This window comes from Varroa destructor, unplaced genomic scaffold (genome assembly GCF_002443255.2).
Source record: "Varroa destructor unplaced genomic scaffold, Vdes_3.0 BEIS01000003.1, whole genome shotgun sequence".
NCBI classification, from domain to species: Eukaryota; Metazoa; Arthropoda; class Arachnida; order Mesostigmata; family Varroidae; genus Varroa; species Varroa destructor.
The window spans coordinates 12,141,659-12,160,244 of record NW_019211456.1 but is presented as its reverse complement, the minus strand read 5'-3'; the positions used below and the strand labels follow the sequence as shown (position 1 = coordinate 12,160,244).

Sequence of the window (18,586 nt, the reverse complement as noted above, 5' to 3'; positions counted from 1 at the left end):
CTCTTCGACAATTGATAAATAGTTCATGTAATCGTGCATCGTGCAAGTGCCATATTGGTATATGTGTTGTTTTTTCAAACAAATACTGCACCAATACGAGGATGCAGATGTTCAACAAGTTATCCCAAAAAAATACGTTAATTTTTGCTTAAATATGTTTTTTTTTCTAGCATATTAAGAACCTTGAACGGATTATCACTTATCTAGCATAGAGACGATATACCAAGAACGAACTCTTATCTGAACTAGATAATTACTACTGCTCTCAACTTTCAATCTAGCCTAGCTCTAGGTATTATATTTATGCCTATTATTATGAAACATGTTTTTAGTAAACATTCATATGAATAATCCTCTCAACTGACTTTGCCAGGAGGCCATTACGTAAGGACGAGACTATTACTGTCCGTCAGAAGATGAGGCCTGGAACATCCAAGAATTGTGATCTATTTGGCTATTTGTTATTGTCCATCACGAATACCATTATAATATTTAACATGGAAGTGGAACAACACAGGGGCGGAAGCATTTCCGTAAAAAGAACCCTGCTTAGTGGCATCAATAGAAACGAAACTATATCTCTCTGTACAATGCCATCTGTCTCTAGGACGTCTTTCGTTTATAGCTTCGTCATTCTGTAGTATCATATTTTGATTTACTAAATGCTGGAGTTTCAATCTATTATTGCTTTTACCTAGACGAACGTAATACCCATAACCGTAAATACGTTCTAACTGCTTCGCTGTCGATATATTGTTGTGTGGCAGTAACTTAAGCTATAAAGTTTCTGGGCTGAGAAAGCCAGACCGACACTTAACACGACAAATCAAACCTGTTCTTGAGTAAATGAATGCTCAATTTTCAGGTAAAACAGCCAAGTAATGATTGTCAAACCTGCAGCCTGAATCCACAGCTAGAGTTGGAAAACCTTCCGTCAGTAACACTAACCTATATTAGCCTTTAGCCAGTAGAACATTGTGTAATATTCGAGAGGTTATCAGAGAGGTAATCATTTAGCCATTGTGTTATACTTTTCGATCATACTGTTCGCGAAAATACCCCCCGAATAAACCCCCTCTACGTCGTCAGATGGACTTCAGGGGTGAACATTTATCGACACTAAATTATACGGGATAGCCATAACGACTATCAAATACTGGATGGCCTTTTGCCTTCGATGTCGACTTTTTTCTATGTGGATCGCTGCACACGTATAATATAACGTTGAACCTCTTCTTGACAAAAAATTTTACCATAACGATCGTATTTTTGAAGACCAATTTTTAGAGAGCCCTATAGAGCTTCAAATAATTATGAATCAAGTGATATATGAGCTGCTAGATTTTTTTTCTATTATTATTGCCTAATATGGCTAAATATGTAGATCTAAACACGTTAACTCGCATGTCCTCAGTTAAATGGGAACTGAAAACCTCGAAATTCCGTATACGGGTTTTTAGCTCACGGGCTGGCCCCCCATCCTCTGTCAATTCAACTAGACGTGTGTCATAGTGGGCTTACTTCAGTGTTCTGCCGTGTTTGTTATGTTTAGTTATGACCGTCGCTGCTCGCATGCAGATGTTGCTTTATGCGTGAGAATCGGCACCTTTTGCGCACTGTTGTGACGCCACTATCGCACCAAATGGATTAAAAAAGCAACGAAATTTTTCTACGGAAAATCCCTTCATCTCTCAGCATCGACTGAACCCATATCAGAAATGGGCTGATGCGGTGCATAGAGCGCGTCACCGATGAAGCGATCCCGCTCTGCAAACGAGCTAGCCAAAATTGCACCGGGGTAATGTCTCTACGCCATCCGAAGATATAAAACATGATTCTAGTAATGTTTTCTCTTTGATTATCAATGGATCATTATCCTATTTTGCGTATTCAGTCGACAGCAGTCTCAAATGGTCCCCGCAATGGAAAATGTATTTAGGCATCGTATTTCTAGCGATCTCTATTTACTTGTGATAATGAGTCGGGTCAGGCGTTTAAGTGAATGGCGTAACAGGTTACGAGTTCACAGATATGGATGTGATGCCGTAGCGAAGATACCTGCTTTTTTTTCATTGTTAGCACCTCGACAGCCGCACCCATTTGCTTAACTTCGAAATAATTAATTAATTGGCTTTTTCTAATACTGAACCTGATCATCCTGTTTGAATTTGTCAAGTACAGACATCGAAGTTCGATTATGCCACTTTAATTTTTGGACAAAGGCAACGCACCACTAAGAAGTGTTTTCTTGGCCTTCAAGAGAGTTATAGGCACTTGGCTAGTTGCCTAAACATTTTTCAAAGCCTCTCTATGTGCTGTTCGCGCATAAGATTTGTCCAAAGATACAATATGTACAAACAAACAGCTTCACTCGGTACAAACCCAGGATATAAAGGGTGAAAGCTATCTAAATAGTTCCAGGAGAGCGGCTGATTGAGCTGTAACATTCTGGTACATTTCTCTTAGAACTTTTCTTACTTAAAAGTCTACTTAAACAGCGTATAAGAAAACGTTAATAAAAAGTTGGCAGTCCGGGACAATTAATACCGAGGTTCATTTTATGCAGAAGAAGCATATGAATATCTATGTTAAAAATTGACTAGTTTTAATGAATATATTGTTTGACACTGACTCCTGCCTTTTTTTTTTTTTTTGTTATGAACCGTAACAAAACTGGAGACAGCTTAGAGTATAAATATTGAATTACTTAACATAAACGCGGGATGATTCTTTTCCATTCATTCACATAAAGCATCCAAGCTAGATACTGAGGTGCGTTATAGCTCATTATCATTAGTTATCATTTTTGCATTGTCTTCTACGCTACAAAAGCTGAGATATTTCAATCTTTAAAAGAAAAACGTGTAAAAAACGTTCACGGAATGAATCGTAGAAAATGGTACGGAAATGGGTCTCTAAAGTATAAGCTCTCATAAGTAGCTCTTTGAATAAATTGAATGAAACTAAAAAAAAAAAAAAAAAGCAGGTTTCTTAATGTCTACTGACAGTCTTGATATTCGATTGCCGGACTATATAACAACAGAAGAATACTAATAATAAAAAAATCTTGCGCAAAAGTTCACTCGATTTCTCCCTGTAATGAAACCGATATACCGCCTGTTAGCGTGCTCCTGTCAACAGCCATACCTCTGTAACAACACCTCATGACGAATCATCAACCTTATATTGTGGCTACGCAGGCCGTTTGTTCCTATAATTAATTATTACGAAGTACATATGGACGAGCTTTTACATTGTTACGTTATTTTAATTAAATTGCCGGTTTTGCAAATGTCTCTAAAAGCTTATTCAGCTCAATTGGAAATAACTGAAATCACTTACAGTCGCTTAAGCTTCGCTGCTCCAGCAAATGCGTTGTGATGAAACGAATGTAGCGGGTTATTAGCGAGTTCCAGCATGTTAAGTTGACCGAATGAGGCAAATGCTCGCTCGCCAATGTATGATATCTCGTTATCCGAAAGTAGGCTGAAAGCAGGCCAATCAGCATACGAACATTTAGGATAGTGACCCCTCGATAACTGAACGTTATGCTATTTCAACCACCTCCCTGAGCCTATGAGTAGGATACACGAAAAACTACAGTGAATGAAGGCCAAGCCGTGATCATTAAATGTAAGTGGAGTGAAGAAGAGGAGATTGTCGAGAAAGGTTCGCACTTGTATCCCAGGCATTATTTCAGTATTATCATTACGATCCTAATTGAGATCTACAACATAAACCCTCTAAGTGCATATCCTGCACTGGCTTATGGGGGCCGTTAACATTTTTTAATAATCTTTCAACAGGATCCTGTGCTATTTGGGCGGTTCAGTTCGACCTGGGTTCATTAGCCTTTATGGGTTGTGATGCTGAATAGGGATAAAGGAGAGCGCTTACAATTTGTATGTACATTGTATGAGAATGAACTCGCTACTATTCAGCCCGACGCTACGATAAGATACTGTGTCGAAAACGTCAAAAATGTACCTATTACAGGTTATTGTTATTATTATTAGAATTACCTAAAGACAATCGTAATCTTACATTTTCGACTAACCATAAGAAATAGATCTGCATGTACATGCTGTATGCTGTACTTAACTACGTTATAATCCTGATTGCTAGATTTCATTTCCCTCGTCAGTATTTGTTCGGAATTTAGGCTAGCGACATTTGTGCGACTGCAAAACATATTCTTGTTACTCTACATCATATCGAAATCATTCGATGTGATCATTTCAGGCTTCCTCTGCAGGCACGTATCATTTGGCCTCGTTGGAGTCAGGTACGCGATACTTATATACATACACTTCCCGGCCTTTAACCAACCCTCCTTGGCAGTTCATCACTTGAGTCACGCACCGAACAGGAAAACGCTGATGTACCGTTGCCGCCACTAGTACGAATAATGGCTGCGAGCATAATGTGACACTAAACCGCGCTGGACGTAGCGTAGAGGGGTTCATCGTAAATCCGCAGACACACAAAAGTTCCCCCTCGTCCGTGTTCGTCCATCCCATTTCCCCATAGCAGCACAACCAACATCGGTAACAACGATAACAATATTAAAAGTCTCTATTGGATTTAACGGGAGAGTGGTCAGGAGGAAATTAGCCTTTTGAGGATATAGCCTTCGCCCTGTACGCTTTGCCGCTAAAGCGAATAAGAGGGCAGAGATATATAAGATATAAATATATAAAACAATCATAATGCGTGCAAGCCAATAACACTTGTTGAATTTTTGGGCTTAGGCTGACATCTGGGACCTGGCCCCCAACCAAATCATAACAAGGGCTATCTGACCAACCACTGAAACAGCAACGACACTTGGGGCAGCGAGAAGAACAACGCGCGATACAGCATTTCGAGCAAAGACCACGCTTTTCTACCATGAGCCTTTTAGCAAATTGGATTTTCGCCCACCCTTAGGAGGTAAACTTGACCGGCAACGAAGGCGAAAATGACAAGTCCATTTGGGGTAGTAGGGAGGCTATGAGGAAGTGAACGAAATGCCCATGTCTCGAGTCTGCGGTGGCAAAGAATAATAGAGTTGCTTGCCTTAACCGCCTGCCCTCTAGATACCACAACGTGTTGACAGACCAAGGATACGTCGGTTACGAATGGTTGCCTGCATTGGAAAAGTATCGTATTAAAAGCAGATGGTAAAATAGAGGCATACTATTATGCTGAATAAATGTCGGTCCTAGTTTTGATATACGTACATCTCCCGAATCTGCTTGAGCGGTAGTAACGCGTTCGGCACCGCTGTAAGGAAGTTGTGACTGAGATCTCTGGAACGGAAACCAAAAACACAAACGTGTCATGCAGAGTTTCAAAGCCATCATACATGCACACTAATAGGCCGATTATACTCACCCTGCCTTTACATTAACGCTCATCTATAAAAAAAGGAAATTGTTGTCTTCAACGAACGCGTATTTCTTCCGATAAAGGAAATATTTTGCGAAGAATTCGATACTCCGAGCGATCAAATAGTAAATGTCGAGTAAAAAATCACTAACTGCAAATTATACAAAAAGTGGGCTTTTTTTGGTATAGTATTTTTTACATCCTTCGCGAATGTATGTTCGTCTGTGCTTAAACAGTCACATATGTCAGATTTGTGCATGAACTGTGACTCATTACAGAAGTTACTTACAAGAATTTAAGTGATGCAAGCGTTTCGAACGCGCGTTCATGTATAGTCGAGATCCGGTTTCGTTTGAGGACGAGATTCTCAAGTTTATAAAGTTGATCCAACGCGAGCTCGGTCACCTCACCGATTAAATTATCCGCAAAAGACCTGCAAGCCATATGAGATATTTGTCTTGGGTTTATTTGGCGATAAACTTGCCTAGTATATTGAGCTTCCTAATTTTACTTTAATCTGACAAAGTCTATGGTTTCAATTGGCCGCTAATGCTATTGTGTATAGTATATTGATTAAATTTCGAAATTGCTCTTCTCTTTGTTTCTGATCGTATCAGCCAAGCATTCTTGTAGTCAGAAATTCGTTATATATGGTTTTATAGGTAAAGCAAAAGCCCCGCAGGATATGTTCAGATGTACAACATGCATACTATAATTTGTCAGATTAATAAAGATATAGGCCTAATATAGGTTACATGATGCAATTTGTACATAGTTTCCTCGAATCATTTTATCGTTATTGATACTGACGGAACGTTCCAAGCGATGTCTAATGCTTCTAGAAATGGTTAGCACTCAAACCTAAGCATGCCTAAAGCATATGCAAGCGAACACACCCATCCTTAGGTAGGTAATTCCTTAATATATTTATCATTATTATAGCTCGCACATTAGCAGAAAGCATATATGTGCTTGTGTAAATACGAACTACATATAGAACTATATATATATATATATAATTCTATTAGATGCCGACGACTGCGCCGTTCGCCGTATATATCGCAACATATCGGACAGGACGTAGCTTTACGCAAAGCGTTAAGCAGCCAAAAATCGTCTTTGATATCAAGCATTTACATCAGTATCACCGCATCCGGCGAACGCGACCATGTGGAATGGCCCCATCCCCTGGCCACCGTCTTTCCATGTCTGCTGCTGGTATACATCGCTGTCTCCATTCGGAAATGACTTCGTGGGTCAGATCATTGAGGGCAACGCAGTTTAAGTGGATTTTCTAAAAAAAACCGCCACGACTTTTAACAGGACGATGCCTTTGCATTTCAGACACCATCTGGCTAAACAGCTTTGCTTTTTGTAATCCTAAGAGCTTGTGTTCAATAGAATTTTCGAGTTTGTTTTTTACCACCTACTTTCATAGATGTTGAGAAGAGGCTATGTTGGTTGGTATATTCTGTTTGGTAGCAAATATCGTAGATGTTCGAGTTTTCGTGTCGCCGAGTTCGAGGCTGGACGACTTCCCATATAAAATTGTACCTTCGACTCATGAATGGCCTTAAGGGCTTTTTAGATGGCCTTAAATACCAACAATTCGGCTCAACAAAATCCTGGCGCTCTGAAGTGACAACGCATGCCCATGTGATCACCTAACTTTTTTCCAACCTTCTCGAGAGCCAAACCTTGTTAAGATGTAAGATAAGACTGATATTCGCTGCCCGTCTTTGCTGATGGTGGTACCACAACAGCGCGGCCCTTATGGGCTGCGTCCTGAGTCCCTGCATATTCGTTTGTTTGGGCTCGATACTGTAACATCCGAGGCACCCGCTCCATCTAAACGTTGGACGACTGCCACCAGGCTGCGTACAATTGCTTTCATTCGACAACGCTGCCACGAGGTCGCGTGGTACCGATATAACAGTAAATTGCCGAGTGCCGTTTGAAGCTTTATTTTCGGTCAGGCACGACGGGCTCTGTCGAGCTCACACTTCCCAAAAACCATTTGTTGCTATATCCAGTACCGACGTGGTAAGCTGGATGTCAAGCCTATGGCTGAAAGAGGCAAGGGGCCGCTTTAAATCTCGGCAACGACACATACTACACTTCCTCTGTTAATGAAGAAAGTTATCTTTTTTCTTTTTTTTTTTAAAAAAACCTTGTGTTTATGTCAATTCGTTTCATAAACTTCATAAGGCAGAGAAAAGAGGCGAGCTCACTAGGAGTACTAGCGCGACAACAAGATATACATTAAGATGACGGCAAGTCTTGTTACGTGGGTTCGTCCCGGGCTCGTTAAAAGCCGGAAGTCATAAGATTCATTAGCCGGCTTTGGGAACACTGGAATCCTGTCCGACACGCGCACAAGGGGATTAGGAGGAGGTTTGTACAGTGTAGCGTGATGTAGGGCCCGCTCGCGCTAGACGATCTCGGCTAAGGGATGAAGAAAATGCATCGAATAAGCGTGGCCCAATTATAATAGATTAAATAGATGAATGTCTTTAGGTAGATTGATATACATTTATGGCTATGTAAATCCAGAACAAATGGCTTTAGAGTGCTTGCTCTCACTAGCCGATGACAAAGCTGAGTCGGGCTATTTATATATAGAGACGTCAACAGGAATTTAAAAACGAACCTGCAGATCCCATAAAGGAAGCCTTACCTCAATTAGTATTAAGCACAGGGATCTACTACAACTTCTAAGGTCGCTTCGTCTTCTAAAAAGCGCCCGTTTCGGCTTTACCATTTGACAGCGTCCTCTTCCTAAAATCTAAAATTTACATATCACGGTGAGAATTAGCTCCTCGACACGTCCTTTATTGAGACAGGTACTAGCGATTATCACAATTCATGGTCCTGGGTTACAATTTTGGGCGTCTAATACATCTTCCAGTATGTACTTTTTCATGTAAAGACCTATGTAAATGCCCACCACTTTTTTCATTCTTTACCAATGCGCAAGTTGCCAGTTCTAATATTCACATACTTCGTAAGTCTCTCTTCTTTTCAGGCATGCGTAATTTTCACCCATTTTACCGGATTATCCCGTGAAAAGTTCTCAGTGAGATTTTCATATATATATATATACTGCTTTTGTGTATCTGTTTTCAACTCTGAGCGGTTAATCGTCATTCAACGTGTTACCACGATAGATGACTGTGATCTATGTTTAACGCATTTACGTTCGCTGATATTATGGTGCGGTCGGTCCTATTACTTTTCGCATTGACTGCACACGTTCCTTGGATTGGAAAATATATTTAGATAGAAGAAGCAGATGTGATGGAAGGTTCATTTGTTTACAGCTATTGACCCTTTAGTGTGTACTGTGTTTACACAGGTAATCTTTTTGGTGTCCTTAGTCATGGTTTCATCCCTCATATCGTCTTTGGAGATCACGTGTGTAGCGTACTACCTATCATCTATCAAAAATGCCATTAAGTCCGTTGCAACTCCATAAGGCCATTTTCCATTCTTTTAGATATTCCCTGTCCCTGGGATGATGCAGCGGTAATCTTTTATCCCCTTTCCACCTTCGAATTCCTCCACCCTTTTTCGGCAAACATACGTCTATTCAATCCATTATTTATGCTTGGGATGTATCACACAAGTCTCACTCATACACAAGATTGCTGTGGGGGGCCTTTTGTGGCGTTTTTACTCATATCCAACGCACTACTTTGCTTTTACCCAACTTGCTCCTAACAACACAACCCAATAACCTTATGATTTAACGCAATTACCAGGCTCTTTTTCGATTAGTTTTTTTTTATTTCGAACTAGACATGACGGTGAATGTCAAAATTCCATGGGTGCCAGCCCACATTGACTATTCTCAGTTGCCAAAGTCATCTAAGCTACGGGCTGAATATCTTTAGGTGTGTACATTGGGAAAACTTTTTGCAGGCCTGGTAGCATAACAGTTGTGTGGAGCATATCAAAGGACACTATTGCCTCTAACGTTCGTGTACACCTCCAAACGTGTTCCGGGTTTTTATTACCTAGCAGAATACGGGGATCAGCAAAGCTTCAGCTCTACTATGTAGATTACGAGTAAATCGGCTTGCTATACAAACAAGACGGACAACAATTCATTAAATTTCATCTTTTTTTCCTTTTGCTATTATCGTAAAATGTTCAGTAGAAGCGTTCTTTCGTGTTTTTTTTTTGGTAGGAAGTTGATTTGCCACATAACATGGTAGCCCCACAATTGAATGTTTGAACTTGCTTTAATTTAGTATTTACTCTACATTTTACAGCATTGATCTTACCAAGCATAGACACATTTAAATAAATAAAAGAAAATTTTTTTCACGACGTTAAGAACGTTTATTAGTTGCGTTCCGATCGATGCTTCTGTTGGGTTGTTTGTCGTGCCAGCCATACTAAGTTCCTCGTCTTATCCTCTACCTCTCTAACATCACGAGTACCCCATGTGTGCTTGTCTAGTTTTTCGCTCATTTTTAGTTGCTTTCTAATACTATATATTTTTCTGTTTATGCTCAGCAGTTCTCCGAAAATTCCGAGATGGAATAAGTCTTATTATTTAAAAGTTCTGTACTGCTGAAGTGCAAGTAATATATTTGTGTCTGTATATATGCATATAGTCTAGTCCCGGTTAGCGAACATATTTAGTTGTAATAGAGACACGTATCTTATTATCTAATATTGCCATGTTTGCATTTCACCCACCGATATTTCAGACAAAGTTAGTGGTAACAGAGGGTTTCTGCAGACGTACATATCAGTGAAGGAATATCCATTTACAATCGAAGGGACTAAATCTGTTTGAGAAGACTAGCGTGGAATCGAACTACGTTATCGACCCAACTGTGTAACTATGAAAATGCTTGCATAGACTTTACACAAGCAAAAGTATAAATAGAGCAAACGGACAGCTAGGTCCGGACCCATTTCGTTGTTATGCCTCATATGTCCTTTGTACTGCATACTTGGCTACGGAGTATCGTCCTTCGAATGTTTCGTCTCACTTTTGTTCACAGATCCCCGCTACGCAAATTCTACTTGAATGCAATGACATAATTACGCCACTTTAAAATGCGCAGGATTGGGTCACTGCGGTAGTTTCCCTCTCGATGACATGCAGGATCATAAACTCATCCGAAAGGAAATAGTGAAAATTGTATTCGTGCATCGATGTATGTACGCTTACCCATCCTCTATATAGATTACTGGGACGGTAATGAGAGGAAAAATGAATTATAGGAGATTTTATTTCTTGGTTTTTACCGCCATTCGTTATTTAGCGAAATGTCAATTAAGCGTTTACGCAATGGGTTCACATAACTTATTATATAAAGACTTAAGATGCTGTCAAAGTTTTGTGAATGAGAAAGATGTTATGGCTTATGCTATTATCGAAATTATAAACAACGGTGTACATTAAACCGTTCTGCCACAGAGAATCGTGTTCTGTATTCTGGCAAACCAGAAGTTTTTCTGGTCAGAGATTTGGAAGTATCTAACGTCGGGCCCCAGAAAGGTATTTACTTTAAACAGGATATCAGAACGTGACTGAGATCTTATAGTTGTCACGAAATTTCCGATCTAACCTTATTTCCCGTTTCAATATAATTTACTTCATTTGAGAACATTTGAATAAAATCTAGGTTTGATCTTTTAGTTGAGCTTTCTTTGCTATGACACTGCAAATTATCCTAAAGTACCTTATGATATGATGAGATATTTCTTTTCAGTATCGATAATAGAGTTCCTTGATGACAGGCTATGTCATCATCAAAAACTGCTAATGCAGGCTTAACTATGCTACCTCAGATACTTCAATTGGAAGCAATTACTTTGGCACGTGCACGTTATCTATAAACTTGGAGAACTGCTAGGTGGGCTATATATGGATATTAGATTTAGGGTAATACAAAGTAATGCAATATTTCTATCGGAAAAAAATTAAAATCGATTAAAATTACGCTGTGCACACAACGTAATGTATCAGCATATAGTCTGTGACAGGTTCGAATCCAAGGATTCATGTTTGAAATTCTTAGGTACACTGTGAAAATATACACTTTAGATACAGATATATCAGCCACATGTGTATTCAAGATATCATTTATACTACACGCCTTTCCGTTTCAAGCAAGCGTTCAGCTAATTTAATCGGCCAATGTTAACTAATACTAACGGTTCCCTCTCGTTTAAGATTAGCAGGATGCTACATTAAAGCTAAGCACTTCGGCCGCCATCGTTATGATCTCTATTTAAAGTAATAAAACGAACATCCGCCTCAACCGCGTCCTTTTAGATAAACTAGCTACTTCCGTACTAGGAGACGGACACTGGAAACTAACCATCTAATTCATCTCAACAACCTTACGTTGTTTGATCGAAAGTGACATATCTACCAGAATCCACTGGAAGGAAGTTGCTCATTGCAAAGTGGCAATCAGACTGCTAAAGCCATAGTTAGTACATTGCGTGTTGAAATAAGTGATGGGTACCTATAATAACTATGTCGAAATGCGGATGTCGTTATATATACTTATGAAATGTATCGTGATATAGATTGTTCGATACGCGTAACAAATACAGACAGCGTAATACAACATATGTTTAAGTTTTAAGCCTGTTATTAAGTTTGTTCTGTAGGTGCACCGAATCTACGAAAATTACATCAAATAACGAAACAAATATAATAAATCAAGCGAATAGATTTATTTGTTACAATGGACTTTAAAATTGCGCTGGTCGTACTCTCCCAGCTTCGTCCAAGGCCCCATTTGCTTCGTGCAATAAAAATAAAGCCAATATATCCAAGGAATCGCCGTCGGAATAAGGTTAGCATGTACGTGTAATACCGTCAGATGGCAAAGGAGCAACTCGTAAACAACGAAACGAACTGTCAAAGCGTTACAAACAAAACACAGAAATGTCTCCGAGTGATATACGCTTATAAAATACATACATGTATGACCGGATGTACGTATTTTTAAACAAATGAGACGTAATTTCATCGACGGATGCGATCATATGCCCAGTATTAAATAAGCTAGAAGAAACATTTATACACACATTGCATTGTAGTAAAATGTCGATATCATTGTTTTCTATGTTAGCGCAGTAGCCAATGATTTATCAACGGTTGCAGTGTTACTTTGTTATTACTACTGGCAGCATGCACTATGAAAGCACAGAGTCATCCATACGCATTCGTGAACCTATTCGTAGCTGCGGCGGAGGCTGTACCTAGATTCTAGGATGGCCACTTGGCACTTCTCTATGGGCTCATTGGCTGATCATCTGTTCAGGCCGTGTCCATCGTAAACGGTAGGGTCTATGCGCTTTTTATGTGACTGAAAACGATGACGTATTTTGAAAATCGAGGCGAACTTCCACTACGTCACAATCTTTTAAACGAACTCTCGGCAGGAATCGCTTGTCTCCAAGTCGATCAAAAACGTCAAGAAGCTTTCCAAGTTTCTGATTGATGGTCGAGAAAAATAGATATGCATGGATTAAGGAAGTCATAAGTAGGCTGTTCTATTAGGCTATTTTCACTTATGATGATAATATTTGCTAGTAATAGGCATTCCGTTTCTTTTTTTAGCATCTTCATAGGCCAAGTAACGCCAAAAGATTATTCTGTTCTTTCTGGTTATTTCATCAGCCCTTGTTGTCCTACCCTAATGACTGTCTCGGGCAATAGTATCATGTATTGATTACCAAGCTGAATTAATTAACAGAAGCCAAACAAAGCAATAGTTTAGCACCTTCCGGTAACTCTCGCTGCCTTAGCCAATTAATTGGTTCGATGTAGCTTAACCAGATGAACAGAAAACAACACTGCATAGCCAATCTGAAGACGTTTCTTGGATGGAGGTAGACAGATGAATCGTATGTAAAAAGCGTTGATCTTTAGCGGAAAACAAGCTCTTGCGCTCGCAAGGTGCATCAGCCACTACAAAACATCTTCGTTGACTTAAGACGTGAGTCTCAAATGCGACTGCTTACAGGGTGAGAAGGGTTTCAGCGGATGACGCCAGTGCCTCAGGTGGCATCAGCTTCGTCAAGGAACACCGATAAACGTACCTGCAGCAATTTAGGTCTTCGTTGATAAATGGCAGGATAAATCTGATATTTGATTGTGGGAATAGTTTTCCTTAACAACGATCGCTGAGAATGAGACAAGATAAAGGTAGCTAGCATACAGAAGTCTACTAATGTAAACTAACCGTTTTCATTGCTTCTGAAAACGGGTCAGTTTCGCCGCGTTCTTTATAAAACGAACAATTGTGATCTTAAGCAATAATGTCTACATTCATAACCGATTTTTCCATCGATAAAAATAGAAAAAAAACAATATAACGCTCTAGTTATAGAAAAAGAAAATGATTAGGAAAAAAACACTACCTAATTAGTCCTAAAAGGTATCAATCGTATCGATTGTTAAAATAGGTTAAAGCAACAGTACTTATTGCGCGCTGATTACTCTTATGCTCTCTACTGCTGAAATAGTATGTTACAATGTTAAATGTCCGAACGATTGTTTTCACATATGTCGAATAAGCGAGCGTTCAACATGCCGATCTTCAAACAATAATTCGGTGCTGCCGTACAATGAAGCAATTAGGTGGTCCACTTAATGACGATCTGCCAACCGCAAAAAGCTGAACGACTAGCGAACGTATTGGGCCTTACCGCCACTCTGCCTTTAAATTATGCAAAAGTGTCACCTTGGGTTAATTCCGCTAATGAATTAAGAATAGAATACCTTAGCATAAGAAAAAATCGGTCACTTTTCTGCACAAGTTGCTTAAATATGTCATATCATCGAGCCTAAACCGCCATCTTTTGCTTGATGGCTAGCACCGTAGTTTTGAGGCCACAGCAATTGCCTTTGACATTAAGGTCTACGTGTGTTGGCGTCTGTTAACGCTTTTCCTATAAACGTGATACCAAAATAAAATCACTTACAACTCGACGAGATGACCGAGCCCGCGCAAATCTGGAAGATTCGTAAGGCTTACGTTCATTAGCCGCCTGCAAGCACAATGCACAAAATGTCAAAATCGTTGTTGAATGAGTAAGAAAAGGTCAAAAAATAAGCTATTTACTCATATTGTTCGAGCGTAGCGCACGACCGTCGTCTAGATAAAGCTGACATTTCTCTTCTTCAACGCAAGTGCTTCATCTGCTAGCTTTATCTAAACCAGATCATTTCGTGTAGCTTCGGCATAAAACAGGTCGTTTTTTCATTCCCATCGAATATATTTATATATACCTTTGCTCTGGAAAGATGGAACTCTATTTCTAAGCTGGAACATTATTACAGCATAATTGCATATACAGGAATTCCTGCAAATTCTAGTTCCCATTGCACTCCATATGAAACTTGTACGGGTTGTTTGTTTAGTACTATCTGTATTTGTCGAATACGTTTATTTAAATATTTTCATAAAATCTCTTTTTGGCACGTGTAATAATAATAATAATATAATGTCTTACTTTGATACAAGCGTATACAATTTTCCATAAACACTGGAGTGTCTTCAGTGGCCTGCGTACAGGACAATGCAGAGATAACTTTAGGCATGCGACTGCGTATGTATAAATCTAAGGGGTCGAGCACAAAATAAGGTATTAATAAAAAGACGTTGTGCAAGCCATAAATAGCAATCCAGCTAAGCTCGTCACTTGATTGCCATGGAGCAAGTAAACAGGTAGGGATAGAAAATTTGCTTTGACGTCTCGTGGGAGCCGTATGCCGTACGCTGCATAACTCCAACAACGAAGCAAACTGCTCAGCTTCGCTAGAGTTCTAACAGTAGCAGTAGTCTGCCGCTGGAAAATCTACAAGTAATTTGGCCCTTTGACAAAGCTCGTTCTGACCAATACTGTCTTGAACCTCTTTCAGACGATTTAGAGAGCTCTAATACGAAGAATCCTAGTAACAGGTCCTTCCAGGAACATTTCATTGTGCCTTTATTCAGGTCCAAGCTTGGGGACCATTCCACAATTTAGGACTTTTGTCATGCTCGAAGTATAGCGTGATCTTACTTGTAGACTCTATTGAATAATAGAAAGACAACGGGTGATTCTTAGGACAGAATTGTCATTCTCTGGTTTGTTGCTCTTATGAACTCGATATAGAACGATATAGAAAAACGATATAGAAACCTCGATAGATAATCAATCGGATCTTGGCCACTGTAATAACCCTCGTAATAACTACATCGAATACATGTTTATGTTTTACTCAACACAATTGTTGTTTGTGAATAGGGTACTCATCGTACCGCCCCGGCTCTTACTCTCATAGGGAATGGATTTTATTATTATTATTATTAATGCGCAAACATATATTTATACAAATTGTGTAATAATAGATATTTTGCACTTACAGGTCGCTGAGGTTTGGGAAATATTTAGCGAGATCGAGGTCCTCAGTTTCAAGCGGCAGTGATACAATCACCCTGAAATAATTAATGCGAATCATAAATTCGATTAGGTAATTATATAAACAAAAAAGTATTTGATCTACAGGTATTACGTAAGCAACATGATTTACCAATTTTGTGTTTCCATGTGCTTTTCGAAAAACTTTTTTTAATAGGTACCTGTATAAAAAATTCAACTAGAGCACACGCCACGGCAGAAAATAGACGTTTCTGTTGAATGTTCATTTTTTATTGCTCCAATTAACGCGATAAAGCAATGCTTCAGGTTCGCACAATGAATAGGATACCTAAACGCTTTGGGCATAAACAGTAATTTACTTCTATAAAACTTGATACAAGTTTTGCAGAAATAGGTGGGGGACACGTAAATTGTCAGTATATAAGGTTATACATTTTTCTAAGAAGAAAATAATAGAGTTTTGTCCATGCTTTTCTCAGAAATTCGCTTTGTTCTTCCGTGGAACCCTCGCTCATGCAACCCCTCATGAATAAACAAATAGAGCGTTAACATCGTGGTCATCGTCGCCGCCGCTGTTACGGTTCTCATCCTTCACATCGCCAGCGGCTGCGGCTACATTGCCCTGTAGCTTTGGTTTCGCTTGATCCCTAAATGAATGCATATTAACGATGATAGACAGTATTGCCCTAAAGGCTGGTACCCTCGATGGATTTCCCGAACAGGCGAATCCAGCTTTAGTGTACGAGCTGCGGAAACATCATATCAACATGCGTCTATGTACGGAGCTCATCGTTGATGTGACATCTTTCAAGTCTGAAACGTGAAATATTGCACAGTATATAGAGACCCTACAAAACTAAGTACATTATCTGATCATATACGGAGATATAACTTTTCGGTATAAACTTAGTAGTTTGTAATATTCATCCCAACTTCATTGTACGTAACTTAAGTTTACTATATATAGACACTTTTTCTTATGCTACAGACTACTGGAGCTCGTGGGACGTACAAAAATTATTATTTGCGTATATATAGTTATCTATTGAGTGAAAGTAAGAAATGACATATTATGGGGCCCGAGTTTACGCACGGCGAAACTTCCTTAATCTGGTCGTCTAGGTTTTCGAGAGCTTCCTGACAGAAGATGGGAATAAAATTTGATCCGGAGGCAAACACTAGGTCTGGTAAGTTCGTTACGGGCACTCACTCTAGCCAGTGTAAGGTTCAGCAGTAGTATCCCTAGATCTAAGCGACTATATGGAACGTTTGAAGTTTTCTTCGGCCAGGCGTAATATATTCAAATTTATTAGCCTTACCCTCGTGTTCTACTTCTTCTTCTTCTTAAGGGCTAATGGAACATGCTTCCTCCACTGAACGGATAGCAATCTATATTTATTCGTGGCCTCGATATATAGAGCGACATAATCTAGGGCGATTCTTTAAGTTGTTTAGGGAGGCCCAGTGTTACGCTAGTTAGTAGCGATATCTTCTCTACGTTGCGTATAGACCCGGTTAGAAGATTTCAACCATGACTGGGCAGAAATATCTAAAGATAGTTAACAACATCGTATGCGTCAGCATGGATAGCGATACCACCACAATTAAGTCAAACTACGCTTGATCGAAGGAGAGACTATTTAGTTTCATATATCAGCGTAGCGTGTTCAATGATATGCGAACACTGATTAACACAGAGTTCAATCGTTTATCTCTATATAAACATGATTTATTTTGGCGTATACTATATACTATTAATCACGACCGTCATTAGTAGATCGTGGCCATATCTACGGGCTAAAAATCTTTATCAATTTCAGATCGACCGACCGACCGACGTGCGATAAATGCACGTGTGTGCTTACACGGGTAAAGAAGGGAAATCATTTTGACCAGTGCTAAATTGAAACATGTTAATGTTTTGGCTCTCTGTTGTACGCCACCGATCTGAAGAAACACATATAGGTCCTAAACCTATGTATATTTGCCCCACATTGCACGCCCAATTTTTTTGGCTGATTTCAGCCCATCGAACGGTGGATGTTCTTTTGGGGTCGTTTGCTCGCTCGGTGTTTATTAGTTCAGTATGGTAGAGAAGGGCTCTTTTGATAATAGAAAAGAAGATCCCCTGAGGCGGCGTTTTCCCCTTTGAAACTGCCTTAAACTTTTATTACACTCGGATCCATCAACACCCAAGGGGCTGTTGGAGGCCCCTCATCGCTGACAGCAACTATGTAGACCAACGGAAGTCGACCCCAAGAATCTATGTCTTAAGTTCGCTTGACCAGTTCGTCAACGCTTTCAAGCACCCCTGTGGAACAACTATGGCGCTCTATTTCTCTGTGTGGTTGTATGTGCAAGGACTTCTGACCTCTAGACCTTTGAATTTAGTGGGACAGATTGCAACAATGGAGGAAGTAGGAACTTGCATAAATTCAGTCGTTTTATAAACACGACAGAACACAATGACTTGAAAAGTACGACAGTATCCGTATACTGAAGGGTTTTTTGGGATCATCAACAAAAATCACTGTGAGAAATCATCTTTGACGTTTAGCATTAGTTCACCTGTCTTTCGAAAAATTCGGAAAGATGCGGATACTTCCATAGTGACGTACGAAAGAATAGCTCGTATGATAAGAGATATTTTTGCGCGTAGTGTTCGAAAATAGATAGAAATTTTAGAATTTTGTAGAATAGATTACACATTTTCAGCATCTAGCAGTTGTATTCGTTCATTTAAAATATACGTACTATGTAGACTCTGACTAATCTGTCTATCTATCCCTCCTTGAATTTACGCACA

The 18,586-nt window shown here is 39.5% G+C and overlaps 1 protein-coding gene and 1 long non-coding RNA gene across 8 annotated transcripts in view; one reads left to right on the top strand and one right to left on the bottom strand.

Annotated features, from left to right (window-relative positions):
- LOC147756529 (uncharacterized) overlaps positions 1-18,429 on the top strand; it is a 61,726-nt gene extending 43,297 nt beyond the window's left edge. The window contains exons 2-4 of one of the 2 annotated variants that reach the window (XR_015324528.1): positions 15,767-15,871; positions 16,260-16,967; positions 17,601-18,429. This is a non-coding gene — a long non-coding RNA (uncharacterized LOC147756529). Of the gene's footprint in view, positions 1-15,766; positions 15,872-16,259 lie in introns of both variants that reach the window. The other variant, XR_015324527.1, reaches the window with a different exon arrangement.
- Positions 1-18,586, bottom strand: part of LOC111246484 (uncharacterized) — a 107,917-nt gene that overhangs the window by 30,773 nt on the left and 58,558 nt on the right. For 5 of the 6 annotated variants that reach the window (XM_022796156.2, XM_022796154.2, XM_022796157.2 and 2 more), the window contains 6 exons: positions 15,765-15,836; positions 14,338-14,403; positions 13,375-13,452; positions 5,660-5,803; positions 5,223-5,291; positions 3,343-3,486 (listed from right to left, as the gene is read on the bottom strand). In XM_022796156.2, coding sequence (XP_022651891.1) covers positions 3,343-3,486; positions 5,223-5,291; positions 5,660-5,803; positions 13,375-13,452; positions 14,338-14,403; positions 15,765-15,836 — 573 coding nt within the window. The remainder of the gene's footprint in view (positions 1-3,342; positions 3,487-5,222; positions 5,292-5,659; positions 5,804-13,374; positions 13,453-14,337; positions 14,404-15,764; positions 15,837-18,586) is intronic. The other variant, XM_022796155.2, reaches the window with a different exon arrangement.